Source organism: Sorex araneus, chromosome 5 (genome assembly GCF_027595985.1).
Source record: "Sorex araneus isolate mSorAra2 chromosome 5, mSorAra2.pri, whole genome shotgun sequence".
NCBI classification, from domain to species: domain Eukaryota; kingdom Metazoa; phylum Chordata; class Mammalia; order Eulipotyphla; family Soricidae; genus Sorex; species Sorex araneus.
Genome location: NC_073306.1, coordinates 40,735,674 through 40,758,382, shown reverse-complemented (window position 1 = coordinate 40,758,382; position 22,709 = coordinate 40,735,674). Strand labels below are relative to the sequence as shown.

General features: G+C 42.8%; 1 protein-coding gene across 2 annotated transcripts in view; it reads right to left on the bottom strand.

The window, feature by feature from the left end:
- Positions 1 to 22,709, bottom strand: part of KIAA0319L (KIAA0319 like) — a 123,284-nt gene that overhangs the window by 57,359 nt on the left and 43,216 nt on the right. For both annotated transcript variants that reach the window (XM_055137493.1, XM_055137494.1), the window contains exon 3: positions 12,276 to 12,802. In XM_055137493.1, coding sequence (XP_054993468.1) covers positions 12,276 to 12,802 — 527 coding nt within the window. The remainder of the gene's footprint in view (positions 1 to 12,275; positions 12,803 to 22,709) is intronic.

Sequence of the window (22,709 nt, the reverse complement as noted above, 5' to 3'; positions counted from 1 at the left end):
ATTTAGAAGAATTCATCATCCCCTAAACTCTAAGAAATGATGTCCTTCAAGATGAAGAGTACACTAGATGAAATTAGAGCGTGCACAAATTAATGAAGAACACTAGAAATAGTAACTAATTGGGTAACATTGGGATGTAGAGAAGGCTCACACCCAGTGGTGTACTGGGGACCATCCAGTGTTGGATATCAAATCTGGGGGCTATCTCCCAAAGAGAGAGAGAGAGAGAGAGAGAGAGAGAGAGAGAGAGAGAGAGAGAGAGAGAGAGAAATATATATATATATACACACACACACATATATATATGTATATACATACCTATGTTTTATTGTTTGGAAGGCACAGGAGAGGATGTTTGGGTCATACCAGTGATGCTCAGGGATAACTCCTCAGGTGCTCATGGAACCCAATATGGTCCCAAAACAGGGCTAGCTGTGTGCAAGGCAAGAGCCTTAATCTCTGTACTATTTCTCCAGCTCCTGATGTCTGATTGTTTAAATCTACTAAAAGTTAACTGGCTACTAAAAGCAAAAATAACAGTATATTGTCACTGTCACTGTCATCCCGTTGTTCATTGATTTGCTCAAATGGGCACCAGTAATGTCTCCACTTTGAGACTTCTTGTTACTGTTTTTGACATATCAAATACACCACGGGTAGCTTGCCAGGCTCTGCCGTGCGGGCAGGACACTCTCAGTAGCTTGCCAGGCTTTCCGAGAGGGACGGAGGAATCAAACCCAAGTTGGTCGCATGCAAGGTAAATGCCCAACCCACTGTGCTATCGCTCCAGTCCAACAATATATTGTAGGGTTTATAATATGTAAAAGTAAAGTATGTGACAACAGTAGCAGAAAGGCTGAAAAAAGGAAACAAAAGTATACTGCTTTAATAGCATTATACTACAAATGAATTGGTTATGTTATATGAATGAGTTCTTTATAAGCTAGAGATGTATACTCTCAGGGCCCAGAGATGATTCAGTGGTAAAGCACAATCCTTTATGGCACATGTCTGAATTTGATCTCCAGCACCACCCCACACACCCAGTGCACACCGAAACACTACTACTGTGATTCTTAGTACTGCAACAGGCAGTGTGACCAAGTGTAAGCACTGCAACCAAACATGCAACTATTATGGTTCAATGAGAACCACAACAAATGCAAACACCATAACCAAGTATGAGACCCCTGATAAGCACCAAACCAAGTGTGCATAACAACCACAATAAAAGGGGAGTAAATATATAATACACACATATCTTTTTGTATTTAAGGATAGTAAGGGTTGGGGCCAGCATAATAGTACAGCAGATAGGGCACTTGCCTTGCACTCAGCCAACCTGGGTTAGACCCCGGACACCTCATAGGTCACTCGAGCCTGATCCCTGAAGAATGATCCCTGAGCACAGAGCCAGAAGTAACTCCTGAGCATTGCTGGGTGTGGCCCAAAACCCAAAAGTAAATAAATGGCGGGCTGGAGCAATAGCACAGCAGGTAGGGTATTTGCCTTGCATGTGGCTGACCCGGGTTCGATTCCCAGAGCACCGCCCAGAGCGATTCTTGAGTGCATGAGCCAGGAGTAACCCCTGTGCATTGCTGAGTATGACCCAAAAAGAAAAAAAAAGGTAAAAAAAAAGAAAATAAAGGACAGCAGAGGAGATCTCAAATGGCACAGCTCATTCCTAGAAGCCTATGGCTCTAAGTTTAATCCCACACAACCTGTGGCCCCCTGAACACCACCAGTTGTGGCCTTGGCAGTCCTTGAACACTGCTGGGCCTAAGAGCTATTCTGGGGATGGCCCCCTAGTTTTCAAAAATAAAATTATCAAAATTTTTAAATACTGGCATCAGAAACACCACAGCAGTCAAACTACATTACAAAGAATTGTCACTACTCATTATATTTTTTGTTGCTGTAAAAAATTTTCACATAGCAGTTTAAGCTGTGCAAATTTATTTATTTATTTAGGTTTTTTGGCCTTACCTCACAACTCTGGGCTCTGCACCCAGGGATCACTTCTGGCAGGTTTGGGAAACATTTGGGGTGCTAGGTATAGAACCAGGGTTAGCCATGTACAAGGCAAGTGCCTTACCTGCTGTACTATTGCTCTGGCCTCACAAATTTATTGTCTTATAGTTATGTAGAACAGAAATGCAATACATAGGCCAGATAGTATAGTAGGTAGGGCTTGCCTTGCATACAGCTGACCTGGGTTTGATCCCTGAGCACAGAGCCAGGAATATACCCTAATCACTGCCAGTATAAATGTGATTTTTAAAAAAAAAAGAAAGGAGGAAAATGCAATAAAAATCTTACTGGGTTAAAATCAAGGAACACTGTAGGGGGTCACCAGATATTGGCAGGATTTTGTTCCCTTTGGAAGAGAATCAATTTCCTGTGATTTTCAGTTTCTAGAGACTACCCACCTCCCTAGGCTCACTAGTACCCACCTCTCTGCCCTTTCTCCAATTTTATGTATCAAAGTTACGTATTTTTGTCTCTTTCTTCCATGATTACATCTTCATCTTCCACTTGAAATTATTCCTATGATTATTATGGGTTTACCCAGATAATGCAGTATAATCTATTCTAAAGTCAGTCAATTAACAATCTGAATTCCATCTACAACCCTGATTACCCTTTACCATGTAATATATTTACAGATTCCTGGGATTAGGAATCATCACCATACCCAGAGAAGATGGCCTTATTCTGCTTAACCATGTAATAAGTCAACAAGATAAAGAAAAAGGGAACTAAAAAGTACTCAATTAATTGGAAAGCTTAAAATAAGGATAAAATTGGAGTTGGAGAGATAGTACAGCAAGCAGGGTGCTTGCCTTGCATGTGGTTCAATCCCCGACACCCCTTGTGGTCCCCTGAGCAACACCAGGAGTAATTTCTGAGTGCACAGCCAGCAGTAAGCCTTGAGAGGACCACCAGGTGTGGCCCTCAAAACAAAACAAACAAGCAAAAAAGGTGGGGGGTAGTGGCAGGGAATAAAATTAACAAAGGTTGTAGAGATAGAGAGATAGCTCAGTTGGGGTTGGAGCATACTTGCATACTTTACATGCAGAAGCCAAAGTTCAATCTTCAGCACCAAACACTGCTGAGACTAACTCTGATCTGAAAGTAGCCACCAGGCTCTGCCAACCGTGATTCAAAACCCCAAATACACCATGATCCTTTCGAAACAAAAACCAAAAATACACCAAAAACAGGAGCCGGGGAGATAGTACAGCAGCTGACTCAGGTTTGAACCCCAGTACCCCTGTGGTTTCCTGAGCACCACCAGGACTGATCACTGAGCACAAAGCCAGGAGTAAGCCCTGAGCACCACAAAACAAGCAAATGCAAGTCCACATGTATCCCCGTTTGAGGATTGCCTGGATCTCAACTTGGGATGTGAAATTCCTTTCTTTCAATTTACCTTCTTCCTCTCTGAAAAAGACCGCATCTCTCTTGAATGTTTTTCTCTCTCCTCTCATATTTTCTAAGTAAAACTATTCTACTTCACTACTGTCTCCTCCTGAAACTCTTTCAGCTACCCAAAAACTCAGCTAGTGGGGATCAAGGCCCATGCTACAAAAATGACATGGACCTCAGGTGCAGCTTGACGGCTGCCTTATGAGGCTGGTGGGACAATAGCATCTTTACCATGCAGGTGCTGTGGCTACAGAGATAGGTTAAGCAAAAGGTAGTAGCACTCTGGTTCCCCATACCATTTGAAAAACCGTCTAGGAAACAGACATTATTTTCCAAGTCATCTGTGGGATCATTAGCAGCCAATTACATAATTATGTCTCCTTAAAACCTCTTTGGAGATACTAAGGCCACTTGTGAAGGGAGAAAGATGAATTGACTGGAGTATTAAATAAGAGATGGCTAGTTTTGAGATTTTTCCCCTTTAATGGCTCACATTCTCCACATGAACTAGAAAATCTGGTCATGAATTCACAGCAAAACCCTCATTATCACTTTCTTCAGCAGCAAACAAACACATTTTCAAAATTCATTTCACATAGTAAATACCACAGGCCAGAGAGATTGCTTGCCTCTGCCTTGCATCCTGCCAACCATGGTTCAATCCTGGCATTGTATATGGTCCTCCAAGAACTGAGCCAGGATTAGCCTTGAGCACCAATGGGTTTGGTCCAACTCCACAACCTACTTCCCTACCCCCCAAAAAATAGCAACTAAGTTTCAGAGTAAAAAGAAAAAGATACTGTAATTTAGACAGCAAATACTCTTGAAAAGGGGGAAGTAAAACTGCAGGAATTTCTGCACAATCACACACAAGGAAACAGGTTATCCAGTTTTTCCTCTACACAATAAGCCATTCATTTAAGATTAGAAGTGGGGGGCGAGTTGGGGGAGCACTTAGTGATTTATGCACACAAACATTTCCTAAAGGGCCTAAGTCAGGAAAGGTTGGGAAACTTACACAAATTACCTGCTCCAAAGAGCTGGAATGGGGCCTAGGGACAAAAAATCTTGATGTGCTTAGCAACCTGTCTGCTGCTCAGATAACTAAGAAGAAACTCGGCCTAGAGGGAGGTCCACATCTGCTGGGAAATAATAGCCAGAAGAATAAATGAACCCCTGGTAGAAATTTCACAAGTCTACAAAGGATTAAAGATTTTAAAACAAAAATGAAAAGAAAACGACCAAACAAAACACCACCTAAAACAGAAAGAAAAAAGAAACAGGACTGCTGGGGTTTCTGTACTTGATTATGCAAGGCAGTTCTTTGCTGCCCACACCCAATGCTTGTCTTCTGGTAAGAGGTAGGCTCTGTCCTTACACAAAATCAGCATAAAAGTTTCTTCTTGGGTGGAAAAAGGCAGCAGACAGATATCGTAGGACTTATTAAGTTCATTATCTTCTCTGTCCTTTGTTCCACAGAAAGTCACTCACTGGCTTACAGGTGCTGAAATGCTAAGACTAATGACGAAAGGAGGAAAGGGTGAGCAGAGAAGAGCACTTCAGTCTTTCTAAAGTGAAAGCTTACACAGAGCAATACCTAATTGCGCCTTAATTTCCTGGGTTCAAAGAGAACATTCCTCCTCCATACACAAAGCAGGACTGGCAGCAATTAATTGCCAGTGTGGAACTGTTTGTACTGTGAATGTTCCAGTACCCAATCAACAAGCCTTCAAGATCCTCCTGCCAACAATTCAGGGGTTCATGGTATAGAAAGGATGCAGCATTTAAAGTAAGGAGTACACGTTTCTTTATCTTTTAACTTAAGAAAGTGTGAATAAATTGGTGATATGCCTGTCTACTCTCGAATTGCTTCTGGCCATTAGGTATGTCTGTGCCCCAAAGAATAAAATTGCAACTGACAGCCCAAAGCCTTTGCTGCTCTGCAGGCATTTCATTCGGTTAACACAAGAGCAACTTATGGTATAATTTCTTGTCGCTTTAGATGCAGAGTTGCTTGACTTAGCTTAATGAAAACAGTACAAACTAGAAACTAGTGCTGTTGGCCAGCCATTCCTAATTAGAAGGAGAAGATCTGCAGAATACACACTTCTTTTCCTTTCCCTGGTTCTTAAAGCAAATTGAACTACAAATCCTCATCTGAAAGATTTACCTACTAATCACTTAATTATCCATTATGCACAAGAATCTTATCACCCTTAGAGCTACCCATGGTCTAAGGATAAGAATCAAGCTGCTATGCATAGAAAATATGGTGAAATATAACTTGTCTGAATCTGAAAACTGCACTTTGCCCTATTTTTTAGCAACGCCTACATATGTTGGCAAACTATACACAGCCTCTATACCAAGGCTTCTTTAAGTTTTTCCACTTGCAACTGCTTTTTATCTGAAAAATTGTATGCAACCCTAGCAAACAGGTACACTTGGGGTATACAAATGAAACATTTATTGATAATAAATCCTAAAAAAAATATTCTTAAGCGCTTTTTCATGATACCCATATTCAGTTATATGAATCTATATGAGGTCATGATCACAGTTTAAGAATTTTGGGCCAAAAATAGTACAGTGGGTAAAGTACTTGTCTTGCTTGAAGTCAGCCTGGGTTTGATCCCTGGCACCACAATGTTCTCCAGAGCCTCATCAGGATGTCCCCTGAGCACAGAGCCAGGAGTTAGCCACGAGTACAGCCAGGTGTGGCCCAAAACAAAAACAGCAAAAAGACCCATTCCCACTCTTGGGGTTCATCGTTCAAGGACTATGGTGGGTTACTATTTTATTGGCTTCCCTTCCCAATGCCCTTTGCAAACTATTTTGTATTCTTCATAAAAAAGCCCTTTTGGGGGGGCTAAGGAGATAACTCCATACTCAGGAGAGTACAGCTTGCATGCACAGGAACTGGAATTCAATCTCTGGCACCCACATGGGCCTTTGAACACCACCAGCAGCTATAGCCCGGGAGAGCCTATGAAAACCACTAGGTATGACCCCAAAAGTCCCCCAAAGCATGCAGGGTTAGCTCTGCTGGTCCCCAGGACTACTAGACACAAACACTGAAATATCCACCTAATTGGCAGAATATCACCAGGAACTGCCTCTAGTCCCCTATCACAGTATTAACCTTATTTGCAAAATAAGGTTAAGATTAGCTATTTCTTCACCTTCTTTCTAGATTTGTTTTTGGTTTTGTTTTTTGGGTCACACCCTGTGGTGCTCAGGACTTATTCCAGACTCTGTGCTCAGGAATCATTCCTGGTGGTGCTCGGGGGAGTATATGGGATGCCAGGGAATGAACCCTCTTCAATTACATGCAAGGCAAGAGCCCTACGCACTGTGCTATCACTCTGGCCCATGTTCCTTCACCATTTTATTCCTGAGATTTTTCATTTATAAGAGAGATGGTAACAGTACAACATAGGATTTGGTGTATGAATTAAGAGTTCAGGATGATACCTAGCATATAGTAATGGATCACCGGGGAAACATTAGTGACTACTGTCTTATCATCATCATTATTAAAATCTATCTCTACATAGGCAACTCCACTGGAGATGTTCTTGGAGCTTCATGGAGTTCTTTTGACACCTCACCTTCAATAAATCTCTACTCCACCCCAGCAACACTCTTCCACAGCTATACCCTAAAATCCTATAACAGACTTCTCTACTTCTAAAATCCTATCTTCAAATGTCAAAAAACTATTCTAGTTTTTATTTGGAGGCCACACCCAGCTGTGCTCAGGGGTTACTCCAGGCTTGGTGCTAGAGAGGCTGCTCAAGGCAGTACTTGGGGAACCATGCAGCGCTAATGATGGAACTTAGCACTCTAACCCTCCATCTATCACCTGGTCCCTGAACATCCCTTACTTTGGCTACTAGCTCCCATTATTTCAGGACTCGGCCACTTTATTCTCCTACATCTTTCTCTAAATGCCAAACACCAGGCTGGGAATATAACTCAGTGGTAGAGCACTTGCCTCAAATATGCAAGGTGCTGGGTTTAATTCCAGGAACACCACAATAATTGCAGAACTCCTCTATATCCGATCTTCTAGACCTCCATATCTTTGTCTCTCTTCCTATATATATATATATATATATATATATATATATATATTATATTTTACGATCTTCTTTTGGTAGTGGTGGTGGAGCTGGGGGGGAATACAGGAGGGATGACTCCCAAACAGTGCTCTAGAGGCCAAGGTGCTTCTCTAGATAATTCTAACTGGACTGAAATTCAATGTGAGGGTTGAGGATGCAGAGCTGCCCAAGTTCTGCAGTGAAGAGGACACATAAGGTCACTCTAATTGAGATCAGAGGCTGTTCAGGCCACATCCAGTGGTCTTGGGGAGCCTTCAGGGCTACACCATCCATCAATGTTCAGGGAACCCTATAGCACCAGAGGTCAAAGTGGAGTTAGTAGCATGCAAGGCATGAGTCTTTATTGGAAACCCCTACACTAACTTAACAGCCCTCATCCACTCTCTTAAAAACCATAATTCCCATGTGCCAGAGTGATAGTATGACAGACAGGCAGGCCATTTACCTTGCATGAGGCTGACCTGGGTTCAATCTCCAGAACCCTATATGGTTTCCTGAGCACTGCCAGGAATGATTTCTGAGCACAGAGCTGGGGTAAGCCCTGAGTACCACTGGGAGTGGCCCACCCCCCCAATAAAAAGAACCATAATTTCCAAGCCCAAATTTCCTTCTATTCTATACAAAATTGGCAAAGCTCTGAACTTAGATAAATCAAACTACCAGGCTTTTCTCAACATGGTTGAGGAGCTACTGATGAGAATCATACAAACTATAATAATAAATATCACTCATAAATCATGGTCTCGATCTTCAATGCTACCCAGCAGTGTCTCTATTTCTTTATCCATCTCCTACCTTTCACAATGGCTGTAGCAGACATTTATCACTCTTTCAACCTATGATTTTACTGCCTACTATCAACCTAACTCTACAAAACTTACTTCTGTTTCTATCTTGAATACATTATATAGTCCACTTCAGAAGGAAAAAAAAAACACCAAAAATGAGATTAAAACTGTCACAATTTACTTCTAAGGAATCTAAAAACCCAGCAGAAGTGCACCTATATCCAGCATTTCTGCCTTCCTGTCACAACAAAAGAGATGTCTTTCCTGCTGTTTCAGGCTGATCTTGTGCTCTGTGCTTTGAATTCTAAACACATCTGCCCTGTAAGGCAGTGGTTCTCAGACCAGCAGCATCAGCATTCTTCAGAAACTTATAGATGTCAATTCTCAGGCCTGAGTCGAGACCTACTGGATCCAAAATGCTGGAGCTGGAAGCGGAAACAAATTGATTTTTTGCTGACTGGTTGGGTGGGTGGGTAATTATGGATCATACCTTAGGGCTTACTCCTGGCTCTATACTCAGGGGTCATTGCCAGCAGTGCTTAAGGAGACCACATGTCGTACTCAATAGAAACAGATGTGGATTAAACAGGCATCAGTCCTTAGCCTCTGTACTATCTCTTCAGCCCCCAGAAACCTGCTTTTAATAACACCTCTGGGTAATTTCACATGCTAACAAAGTCTGAACATGGAAACTCTGTGGGATTATCTTCCCTTTCCTCTATCTTTGGGGTCAGAGCAGGTAAAGCAATTGCCTTGCATGTGGCTGACCAGGATTTGATCCTTGGCATCCCATATGGTTCTTTGAGCCCACCAGGAGTGATTCCTGAGCATGCTGGGTGTGTCCAAAAACCAAAATAATAATTAAATAAACCCTTTCCTCTATCTCCAACTTTCTTCTTTAGTACCATGGTTTCTTGGCTTGAAGAGACTCCTATTTAATGGTCCATGTGCACTCTTGCTCTTTGATATTTTTACGCACATGGCAATACATCTGATGTTATTCCTCGCTTAAAAAAATTTTAATAGGGGCTGGAGCGATAGCACAGAGGGTAGGTAGATACATATATCTGCACATGGCCAACCCGGGTTCGATTCCCAGGATCTCATATGGTCCCCCAGTACCACCAGGAGTAATTCCTGACTGCAGAGCCAGGACTAACCCCTGTGCATCACTGGGCATGGCCGAAAAAGCAAAAAAAGAAAAACAAATAAAAAAAAATTTTAATAAATTCCATCTGGTGTGTGTGTGTGTGTGAATGTGTGTGTACATAAGTATGTATGCTCCTGATTGTGTGTCTGTGTATGTGTATATTCTCCTGTTAAGGGAGCCACACACAGCAGTATTCAGGGCTGGGGGTGTGTATACATGTTCCTGGCTCTGTGATGCACAGGGATCATTGCTGGTGGGGCTTGGGTAACAATATGTGATGCTGAGAAAAGAACCTGAATTGTCCATGAGTAAGACAAGCACTTTCCCTTTGAACTATCACACTGACTCCTTCCAGAATGTTTTTTTAAACCAACTTTAGCCTCTAGTGAAAACCTATATATCCTCTAAGAAACATCTCTATACATAATAATAACTCCCTATATCTACTACTAACTACCTGCCTGGGCTGGAGCGACAGCACAGCGGGTAGGGTGTTTGCCTTGCACGCAGTCGACCCGGGTTTGATTCCTCCGTCCCTCTCGGAGAGGTATCTACTGAGAGTTCTCGCCCACATGGTAGAGCCTGGCAGGCTACCCGTGGCGTTTTCGATATGCCAAAAATAGTAACAACAAGTTTCACAATGGAGACGTTACTGGTGCCCGCTCGAGCAAATCGATGAGCAATGGGATGACAGTGACAGTGATACAGTGAACTACCTGCCTGCTAGGTGAACCATTTTCTTTCATACTTCTATTCTATACAAAAATATATTAATATATCATTATAAATGATATATATACATATGTGCACGGCAGAGCCTGGCAAACTACCCGTGATGTATTTGATATGACAAAAACAGTAACAATGTGCTCTTCGTGTTCCTGGAGCAAGCAGACGCCATTGGGCTACACTACCATGCGACAGGGACAAATGAAAATGTTACTGGCGCCAGCTCGGGCAAATCGATGAACAATGGGATGACAGTGATACAGTGATATATACATATGTATCTATTTATATCTGTATCTATTTATATCTGTATACATATATATAAAGATACAGATCTATCTTCATGTCTTTGTAAATTCCTTAAGGGTACACAAACCATGTCTTTTTTTTTTTTTTTTTGCTTTTTGGGTCATACCCGGCGATGCACAGGGCACTCCTGGCTCATGCACTCAGGAATCACCCCTGGCGGTGCTCAGGGGACCATATGGGATCCTGGGATTTGAACCCAGGTTGGCCGAGTGCAAGGCAAATGTCCTACCTGCTGTGCTATCACTCCAGCCCCCACAAACCATGTCTTAATCACTGTTTGTTTCCAGTACTCAGAAAAGTATGGGTCAGTAGTAAAGCACATGCTTTCCATGCATGAGGCCTGGGTTTGATCCCTAGCAATACACATACACATCCCACATTCAGCCCCATATTTCCCAAGCAACATTCCACATATACACACATACACAATGATGTTTATCGGTATACTAAACCTAAGACAGTATTTCTACTATTGTAAATTTTAAATATATATATATATATTCACACACATATGTATATGTGTGTGTTTTATATATATGTAGGTATATATGTATATATATGTACACACACACGCACACACACACACATATATATATATTTATATAAAACATCTGGGTTCCCATTTGGGTTTCTGGGCCACACTCAGAGATGTTCAGGACTTTCTCCTGGCTCTGTGTAAGGCTTCTGTGTAAGGCTTCTGGTGGAACTTAGGGAACCATAAGTGGTGGCTGGGGATTGAACCTGGGTCAGCTGCACGTATGACAAGCACCCTACCTACTATGTATTGTTCCATCCCTGGGTTCCCATTCTAGATTATTAGCTTCATGATTTGATGGTTTAACCATTTTGGATCTCAGTTTTCTCACTAGTAAAATAGGGCTGATAATATCTGCATGGAAATATTAACATGAAAATTAAACAAAATGTAATTGGCAGTAGAGCACTTGCTTTGCATGTGTAAGACCCTGAGTTTGATCCTCACAAACACACTTTTTTTTAAATAAGAAAATTAGATAAAGTGATATAATACAATAATTAGCACACACAACAACAGAGCCTGGAATGTAGCAGACTCCCCACTCTGGCTTCAACTTGATAGAAACAACTAGGACAAAACAAATATAAAAATAAGGCAATGTAACCAAAGGAGACTGAGCAAAAAATGAGTCATTCCTTTTAACCATTTGCCCATGAAAAACAACAATAAAGAAACATGAAAACCAGAATAAACTCAAGTGGTGTTATTAATCTTGATATACAAAATGTGGTGAGAATTTATGTCAGAGGTCAGGCCTTCGTTCTGTGGTGCCAGGTGTGGCTACTTCAGACTGGAATAGAAACTATCTCATAAGGAATATGACTACAGACAGATGAGGCGGGAGAGCTTGGCTGCAACCATATCATTCAAGTATTTTGCAATCTGGCACAAAATACTGCAGAACCGTTGGTGGAGCCCACCCACACAACTACACTTACCTGTAGCCAAGAATCATCTTAGACTAGATTAATGAGCAGCTTTTTGCCTTTATCAAAACAATGGTCAGACCAGCAAGACATGAACATTTCAAATGTGAAATAACCCTCAAACATTGGGGCAGCACCAAGATGTCACCCCCAGCAGCTTGGTACAGGCATTCCTCAGCCAATGAGTGCTGCCCATAGCACCAGCTTCACTGCTCATAGTTCAAATGTACCAAGTACAAACACATATTTAGGCTTCTCTCTCCTTATTTACAATATGCTTACCTCTGCAGAGCCACTGGTATTCTGTGGTTCTAGTTCCTTGGAATCATTCATTTCCGACGGTAGTGTAACTGTAGGTGAAACTACTTTACTGGAACTCTCTCTCTTCCGAAGCTTCCTGATAAACTTCTGTGGGTCACTCAAAGATATCGCAGGTTTGAGTGGAGCTTTGCGTGAGTCCTGTCTCCTCCAAGGTGTCCTGCTCCAATCTAGCCCCAGAATATGTGGTATATCATCTCCAGGTGGAAAGTCTGAATAGTCTGCAGTCTGGGCTTTTTTAAAAAACACCAGCAGGGAATTAGAAGAGGCTGTCCTAAAAGGCTGGCAGCTCTGAGGCCTGCTGCAGTCTGCCTGAATGCATATCCCTTCTAACCACCAAAAGGCATGGCAGGCAGAGTCCTGGCAGCAGGCAGTCCAACATGACTGCAGAGAGGAGGTTCCTTCAAAAAGCTGGAGGTGATTTTCTCCCCCAGATCTCAGGCCAACTCCAAATTGTATCTTCGCCTGCTGGCACCTGCTCTCACTGGCATCTAAAAACAAGAATAAAAATATTTTAAGATGAAATAAAAACAGCGACTACTGCGCTGTAAAGAGCCCTGAACATCAACATCTGAGGCTATTTTGAAGACTGGTTTTTAAGAGGGTGGGAAAGCTGTCTAGTAAGTGGAATAGAAGAAGCAAGAGTATGAATTTGGCTCAGATATTTTAGCTTCATAGATGTACTACTTTGCATGCATCACCGGCTGCCCTTTTCAATGAGTCCCTTCCACAAAGACCTTTACATAGGACTCCAGTTCACAAAACTGAAAAGTGATTCTGATGAAATTGTCTAGACCAGTGTTTCTCAGCCTTCTTATCACTGTAGCCCCCTTCTGACCTTGTTTCTTTCTATGGTTCCCCCTGTCCTACTGGTTGGACCCCTAGTCTAGTGCCATAGTGCCATGACCATACACACACTGATTCAATTTTCACTGTGCCCTTGGAATATCCTAGGCTCCTAAAGGGGGCTATATAGTCCCCATTTGAGAAACACTAGTCTAGAGGGAGGGCTGAGTTCTACCATATATCTCCTCACTTAGCTCTTAGTTATTTCTAAGGATTACGGGATTTGAGTATCAGATAGTTAAACAGTCTGAAATTTTACCCCACTAACTTGGAAGCAACACAAACTGATCAGAGGATCAGTACGTTGATCTTCTTGTAGAGTATAGTTTGATCCATTTACTATCTGCAAAGTGAAAGGTTTTGCTTATCAGAGTATCAGCCAAAGCAGTGGTCAAGTTTATCAGAAATTTTCACCATGATGGATCAGAGAGATAATCCAGTGGATAAGGTGCTTGCCTTGCACATAGCTGACCCAAGTTCAATCTCTGGCATCCCATGTGGTCTCCAGAGCCTGGCCAATAGTGATCCCTAAGCACAGAGGCAGGAGTTAGCTCTGAGCACTGCCAGGTATAGTTCAAAAACTTGTATCACTTGTCATCCTGTTGCTCACTGATTTGCTTGAGCAGGTGCCAGTAACATCTCCATTCGACCCTGTCATGTGCTAGTGTATCCCAATGGCGTCTGCTCGCTCCAGGAACACGAAGAGCATCAAGAGCATCAAACCATTCATTCAGGGTCTTTTTTTTTTTTAACAAGAAAAACATTTATAAAAAGATACCTCTGACAACTAACTCATGTATAAGATATTTTAAGAGTTCTTAAAGTCAATAATAGAAAATTCTCTTTTAAGTGGGCCAGGGCCAGGGCGAGTTCAGAAGGTAATGCACCTGCTTTTCACACAGATGACCCTGATTTTATTCCTGACATTTCTTTCCTTTTTATTTTATTTTATTTTATTTTATTTTATTTATTTATTTATTTATTTATTTTTTTGCTTTTTGGGTCACACCAGGCGATGCACAGGGGTTACTCCTGGCTCTGCACTCAGGAATTACCCCTGGCTGTGCTCAGGGGACCATATGGGATGCTGGGATTTGAACCCGGGTCGGCCGCGTGCAAGGCAAACGCCCTACCCGCTGTGCTATCTCTCCAGCCCCTATTTTATTTTTATTTATTTATTTTTATTTTTTATTTTTTTTGCTTTTTGGGTCACACCCGGCGATGCACAGGGGTCACTCCTGGCTCATGCACTCAGGAATCACCCCTGGCGGTGCTCAGGGGACCATATGGGATGCTGGGATTCGAACCCAGGTCGGCCGCGTGCAAGGCAAACGCCCTACCCGCTGTGCTATCACTCCAGCCCCCCAACCCCTATTTTATTTTATTTTTAAAAATTTTTATTGAATCACTGCGAGACAGTCACAAGCTTTCTTCTTTGAGTTACAATCACACAATGATTAAACATCCATCCCTCCACCAGTGCACATTCCCCACCACCAATATCCCTGGTATACACCGCCTCTCCACACTCATGGTCAAAGTCGGCCAGCATTTGTGCCACTTGGTTAATGTTTGGTGTTATTAGAACAATGTCATCAGTGAAGTGGAGGTGGCATAGTTGCCGACCGTCTATCTTCACTTCCATTCCTTCCCATTCCAGTCGTCGCATGATGTTCTCAGGTGGAACTGAAGAGTTTTGGTGAAATGGTATCACCCTGCCGATCTCCTCTCTGCCTCCATGGCAGACAATGGACCAAACATGATGACCTCTCAGTGTTTGTATTGCAAGCCATAATACCCAAAAGTAGAGAGAGAGTATGAGGAATATTGTTCAGGATCTTGACAAAGAAGTCTGACCATCTCGTAGGTGGGCAGCCAGGCGTTCTTTTGACATCCTGTGGAATCCAGTCGGTAATGGCTCTAGTCCAGCGGTCGTCTCCAAATCACATTATGTGTCCAGCGCATCTGATTTTCGACACCTTGGCAAACGAGGCAGCATCCCTGATCCTTGATTGTTGATCATCGACAGAGGTTGGAACTCCAGATTCCTTCTCTCACTTGAGTGAAATGTGATACTCCAAGCATAGCTCTTTCAATTCCTCTTTAGCATTCTCATCTGTTTTCATAGGGCCCAGGTCTCTGAGGCGTATGTTAGTGCAGGAAGAACGGTGAAGTCAAAAAGATGTGCCCGGAGCAGGAGGTTCTTCGTCCTCTTAACCACTTCTTCAAAGCTCATGAAGGCATTCCACGCTGAATGAAGACCTCCCGCACAATTCAGGGGCCAGGTCGTTTATCATGTTGAGTTCTAGACCTAGGTACATATAACTCCTGCATTCGGAAATGTTCGTTCCAGTGAGAGCAAATGGGACATCAGGAACTAGTTCATTTCTCATCAACATTGTCTTCGTGAGATTCAGCTGCAGTCTGACCTTTCCACACTCATGGTCAAAGTCGGCCAGCATTTGTGCCACTTGGTTAATGTTTGGTGTTATTAGAACAATGTCATCAGTGAAGTGGAGGTGGCATAGTTGCCGACCGTCTATCTTCACTTCCATTCCTTCCCATTCCAGTCGTCGCATGATGTTCTCGGGTGGAACTGAAGAGTTTTGGTGAAATGGTATCACCCTGCCGATCTCCTCTCTGTATGTCGATGATCACTTCCTTGTAGAATGGTAAGATCCTGGTGGTGAATCTGTAATACAGTTCACAGAGGATCCTGATGTATTGAGTTTGGCTAGTTTGATGTACAGAGAACGCCCTGTTTGGCTAGGGCTTCGATGACCCCTCAATGGTTCACCGCCTCATCGTGGCGGGGGGTGGCAACGGTGTCAACCGGCAAAGAGTGAACCAACAGGTGCTGCCCAGAGACGCAAAAGCAGGTGTGTGTTTGTCAGTGTGCAGATCGTTACAACATGCCAGTCGACCAAAAGCTTACATTCAGTAGACTGGGAGCACCTGTAAGGGCAATTAGGAGCCGCCCTAAAAGCCTCCGTCCCTCTCGGAGGGCAAGGCAAGCTACCTAGGGTACCCCACCCGCACAGCAGAGCCTGGCAAGCTACCCATGGCATACTCAATATGGCAAAAACAGTAACAATAACAGGCCTCATTCCCCTGACCCTGAAAGAGCCCCCAATATGGCAGCATTGGGAAGAATGAGCAAGGAGAGACTGATAAAATCTCAGGGCCAAACTAGGCTGCCAAAATGAAGAACTAAAATGACTGTCTGTACTTTCAATGCATGTACGCTAGCATCAGAAGCATCCATTGAGGACCTGATGGTGCAAGCGCAGAAGACCAAGAACGACGTCATTGGACTGACCGAGAGGAGAGGGCATCAATCACATCATGCCATTTTAAAAACTGAAGAAGAACTGTTCCTCAGAAAATGCTACAGTAGAGTTGTCGGTGGTGTTGGTGTCCTTATCAACATGAACTTGGCCATGAGCATCAATTCGTTCGAATGTGTAACAACCCAAATCGGACGCTTACGTTTGAACAGATGTGGCTCATTGCCGGCAGTTTCTATCTTCTTCATCTACGCACCAACATCCAACTAAGATGAAGAAGAAATTGAGAAGTTCTGCATGGAGCTGGAGAAGTTCTATAAAGACTATACCTTCTACAAGGTCATTGTCAGTGATTTTAATGCCAAGATAGGACCAAGGTCACCTGAAGAACTCCACATTGGGACCCACGGCCTAGAATGGAATGAACAGGGTAAGAGACTGTCTGAGTTCATCATGTTGACCAAGACCATCCATGATAACTCACAGTTCCAGAAGGCCGAATCTAAATGTTGGACATGGGAGTCTCCCAGTGGACAGTTTCACAATGAAATCAACCACATCATATTCAATCGATGGTTTTGCCTGACTGATGTCGCTGTTGTCTCAAAATTCCAAACGGAATCAAACCACCATCTCCTTCATGCAAAATTCTACTCCACGGAGTGGGGAGAAAGGGCTGCAAAGTTTAAGAAGAGAACTCCCAGAATGACCACCAACTGGGAGCTCTTTGGCACTATTGAGGCAATATGGAAGATGCCGTCCTTGACAACACTGACGAGGAATACGATCTACTGTTCAGCACCTCCATGACTGTGCGAGGAATGCCGAGAGTGAGAAAGCCACAAAAAGATGCCTGTCTTTGAAAACTCTCGAGTTCATTCACCTACGTGGTTTGGTGCGAACCTCAGGCAATCACAAGCTAACATCCGAGCTCACAAACTGTGCAGACTCATTTGTGGAATATAAACATGGGAAAAGGCAGCTCAGATACAGAAGAGACCACCAAATAAAGGGTGCTCAGAGGGCCGATTCGAGATAGGAAATGCGGGCTGAAAGTAGACTTTAGACTGAAACATGATGGTCACTTAATATCTACTGCAAACCACAACACCCAAAAGGAGAGAGAGAGCAAAAGGGAATGCCCTGCCACAGAGGCGGGGTGAGGGAAGGATGGGGTGGGGGTGGTGGGAGGGATGCTGGGACCATTGGTGGTGGAAAATGGGCACTCAACCATTGCATGACTAAAACGCAAGCACAAAAGTTTGTAAGTCTGTAACTGTACCTCACGGTGATTCACTAATAAAAAATTAAAAAAAAAAAGAGCTGTGCAGAGAAGCGAATAAAGGAAAGGAACACCTCAAAGAGAGAAGAGCAGTAGTATTGGCTGATGCACCAATACTTGAAGAAAAGTATTTGCAATGCCTGCCTCTCATTTGTCAACTACATGACCAAGATGACTGCCCTCTGACATCCTGATGGCTCTATCACATCTTCCAGAAGGGCAATGGAGAAGGTTATCCATGACTTCTACTCGGTTCTCTTCGATAGCCATGTCCACCTGCCCACATACCAAATTCCGCAGGATGGATATGCTGTTCCCAGCGTTCTCCCTTCTGAAATCCAACACACCATTTCGTCGGTAAAGAAGTGTATAGCACCCGGTTCAGACAAGGTCAGACCTGAACACCTGAAGAATCTGCCACCGGTACTCATCAATACGGTGGCTTGGCTCTTCACACACTGTCTGAATGCAAGGTTCCGTCCCAATGGAAAACCAGCAGGACCATCCTGTTGTACAAGAAGGGAGACATCCACGACACCAGCAACTATCGCCCGATCTGCCTATTGTCTGTCGTCTACAAGTTGTTCATCCGAGTCATCCAGAATAGGGTTGTCAAAATACAAGATAAAGGACAACCATGGGAGCAAGCCGGGTTCCGAAAAGGATTCAGCATGACTGACCACATCCATATGGTGACCAAGCTCACTGAGGTTTCATGAGAGTTCAAGATGCCACTCTGTCTAACGTTCATTGATTTAAAGAAGGCCTTTGAGGGGCTGAAGCCATAGCACATTGGTAGGGCATTTGCCTTGCACGCGGCTGACCTGGGTTCGAGGAGGAGGAGGAGGAGGAGGAGGAGGAGGAGGAGGAGGAGGAGGAGGAGGAGGAGGAGGAGGCGGCCTTTGATTCTGTTCAGACTGAAGCGGTCATAGAAGTTCAAAAACAAAAATTTTTTCATCTTGAGATGGACTGCTAGAATGAACTTCCTAATGATAAGCCATGTCATGATGAAAAAAAAAAAAAAAAGAAAGAAACAAGCCTGGGAGGCTATCTCAATAGGCTGGAGCATGCATAAGGAATCTAGAACTAAACCTCTGGCACTGAATGGTCCCTTGAGCACTGCCTGGAGCATCCCCCAAACACTGAGCACAAATTTCTGAGAAAATTTCTGAGTACACTAGGAAATAAACAGAAGTACAACAGTGACCTACTATGATTAGCTTATGTAATATTTTGGCTAAACTTCTGGATAAACTTCTGGGTTTCCTTTAGGCATGGCACTGATTTTCCTGAAATATTAATTCACTTCCATTTTCATAGATAAAGTCAAAGCATTTTTTAAATGAAAATTATAGATTAGATAGTACAGGGGCTACAATGTTTGCCAGTACATTATTAACCCTATTTCAATCCCCAGTACCACACAGTCCCTCAAGTACTGCCTACAAAGGTACTTGTACATGATAAGAAGCCCTTAAGCACCACTAGGTATGGCACCAAAAAAAACCCCCAAAATTAAAGTTGTTTATAGAGTTCATCTGGCACGGTGGAGGTGGGTGGGTGTAGGGGAAAGCACAGTTGGCTGTGCTCAGGGAACAAAATGTGGTCAACTTTACTAATATCTTGATTTTGACCTTCTATTCTCCAAAACTACTGGCTTACTCAAGATTCTCTGTCTGTGCCTGGGAAAACAGTTCAAGAAAGGGTGGCCCTAGTCTAGGATTAACAAACATTTGGGAATGTGACTGAGGTCTTTGCTTAGACTGAATAGAGACATTTGAATACCACTGAAAGATATGTACAACAGTGAAGCTAGAAATGTATTAGAATCTGATATTTGTGGGATTTCTCTTAACCAAATCAAAATTATTCACACAACTAGAGCAATGAACAGAAAGACCTAGTGGGAAGTGCTAGAAGATCCATTTCTATGAAGACTGGCTTTAAAAAGATGTCAACTGAAAGGTGAAATTCAGAGTATTTTACAAGAGTAAACAAAAAGCGCCATGACTGATACAAATCTAGGTGGAAGGAAATAAGCTTCACAGAGAAGGAGCACTACAATATGGAAAAATCCTCAAATATAAATCCCCCTTTATTTATTATTTTTTTTGAGTCATACCTTGCAGTACTCAGGGATCACTACTGGAAGGGCTCAGAGACCACCTAGGGTGCTGAGGACTGAAACAGGCTGGCCATGTGCAACGCAAGTGGCCTACCCACTATACTACTGCTCCAGCACCAAACCTTCCTTTATTATATGCCACAGAAATTATATTAGTGAAAAACATCATAAATGTTTTTCATAAAAGTATAGGATAACTCTTTTAAATCATCATAAAATTCACATAAGCAAGTAACCATACAGATGTATTATGTCTCACAATCATTAAATTATTAACCATTGATGAATTTACTCTAGAGCTAACTCCTATAATGAATGTAAAAATATTTTTTTCATTTTAAAATTCTATTCTTTCAAATAATCAGAGAAAAACTCTACAAATATCAAAGATTATAGGAAAAGTCGTTGCTCAAAAGCCCTCACTCATCAGTAAGAATACATGATGAAGAAAAATCTTTCTAAATGTAATAAATGTGAGGGTAGAGAAATAGTATAACAAGTAGGGCACTTTGAATGTTGCCAACCAAAGTTTGATCCCTGGAACCCCAGACAGTTTCCTCGAAGTCCCATATGATCCATTAGCTCAGCGTCAGGAGCAAGCCCTGAGGATGCCAGGTATGGTCCAAAAGCCAAAAAATAAAATAAAATAAATGTAATGAATGTGATGAAGCTTTCAAGGATAACTCAACTGGTATCCTTGACAACATCAGGATACTCATACTGGTAAGAAACCTTTATATTGGTATAATGTATGTGGAAAATAACTGAGACCAATTCTTGGTTTTTTGGTTTTTTTTTTTCTTTTCGGGTCACACGCAACGATGCACAGGGGTTACTCCTGGCTCTGCACTCAGGAATCACCCCTGGCAGTGCTCAGGGGACCATATGGGATTTTGAGAATCAAACCCAGGTCGGCCGTGTGCAAGGCAAACACCCTACCCACTGTGCTATCGCTCCAGCCCCCTGAGATCAATTCTTACTAACCATTAAAGAACACATATAGGATAAAACTGCTATCACCAAAAGAAATTTGGAAAATCTTTCAAAAGGTAAACATCCTCTGCTGGATATAAGAAAACTCACAGTGTAAAAAAACCACATCAGTAGAATGCACGGAAGACTTTATGAAGAAATCAGTTCTATTGGACATAAGAGAATACATAGTAAATAATAATAAAAAAAAAACCTATCACTGTAAGAAATGTGGCAAGTGGGAAAGCTTTCAGGCACAGTGCAAGCTTTGTCAAACATTAGGAAATCCACACTGAAGAGGCTAGAGAAATAGTATTGTGAATGAGGTGCTTGCCTTGTATGCAGCTGACGAGAGTTCAATCCATGGCATCACATATGGCCCCCCCAAGTACCACACCAAGCATGATCCCTGAGCACAAAGCCAAGAGTAAGTCCTGAGCACTACCAGCAAAACCAAAATGAAAAATCATAAAAAAGAGCCACTAGGCTGGAGCAATAGTCCAGCAGGGAAGGCATTTGCTTTCCACACAGCTGACCAAGTTTCGAGTCCCAGCATCCCTGAGCACTGCCAGGAGTGATTCCTCACTGCAGAGCCAGGAATAACTCCTGAACACCGCCGGGTGTGACCCAAGAAGCCCACACCCCTCCCCCCCAAAAAAAAGGCTACTATATGTACTATGACAGATCATACAAAGGTATTTTAGTCTTGGGGCCAGACCCAGGTTTAAACCCCAGAAACCCTGAGCAGTGCCAGGGGTAATCCCCTCCAAAAATTGTTTAGTCCTTCTGAGCATCAAAGAAGAGGCATATTTCTTTTGAATAAGCATACTAACTCTAAGCCATATGCCTACCCAATAAATGATATTCCGTGATATTCTGGAGAACTTCTCAACTGTAAGAATTTCATATGGTAGTCTGCACTAGTGAAATATTTGAAGAACCTAAATACCTGTCTATATAGAAAGTAATTATAATACGCTATGTTGCAAATGAAAACAGTGAGGTTTAGTGCTATAAAACCACAGAAATATTTCTATGGTAAGTTAAAAAAGAAAGCTGTGATGGGATGGAGTATAATGTTCCCTGAACACTACCAGGAGTGATCCCTGAGCATAGAGCCAAAAGTGATCTCTGAGCACTGCCAGGTATAATCCACCCCCCACCCCCAAATCACAATTCAGGGTAAAGAAAATGGCTCAAAAAGCGAGTACACATGCTTTCTTGTGGGAGGTCAGAGCGCTGCCCTAGCACCACAGGACCCCGCAGCAACACACTTGGGAGCAGTCCCCAAGCATACCTGGATATGGCCTAAAACCAAAAAGTTTCATTAAACTTGAGTATGGAGGCCAGAATGATAGTACAGAGGGTAGAACCTTTGCACATGGCTGACACTGGTTTGATCCCCAGCATTCCATATGGTTCCCTGAGTCTGCCAGCACTAATCCCTGAATGCAGAGCCAAAATAGTAAGCCCTGAGCACCAAACCTCTCCAAAACATAAACAAAACATAAAAAAAAAATACACTGAGTATGGGGCTGGAGTGACTGTACAGTAAGTGGGATACTTGCCTTGCATGCAGCTGACCCGGGTTTAATTCCCAGCACCCCATATGGTCCCAGAGAGCCACCAGGAGTAATTCCTGAGTGCAGAGCCAGGAGTTACACCTGAGTATCACCGGTTGTGACCCAAAAACCAAAAAAAAAAAAAAAACAAAACCAAAACAAATAAAGAAAGAAATAGCATTGTAGCATTGTAGCACTGTCCTCCTGTTGTTCATCGATTTGCTCGAACGGGTACCAGTAACGTCTCCATTGTGAGACTTCTTGTTACTGTTTTTGGCATATCGAATACACCACAGGGAGCTTGCCAGGCTCTGCCATGCAGGC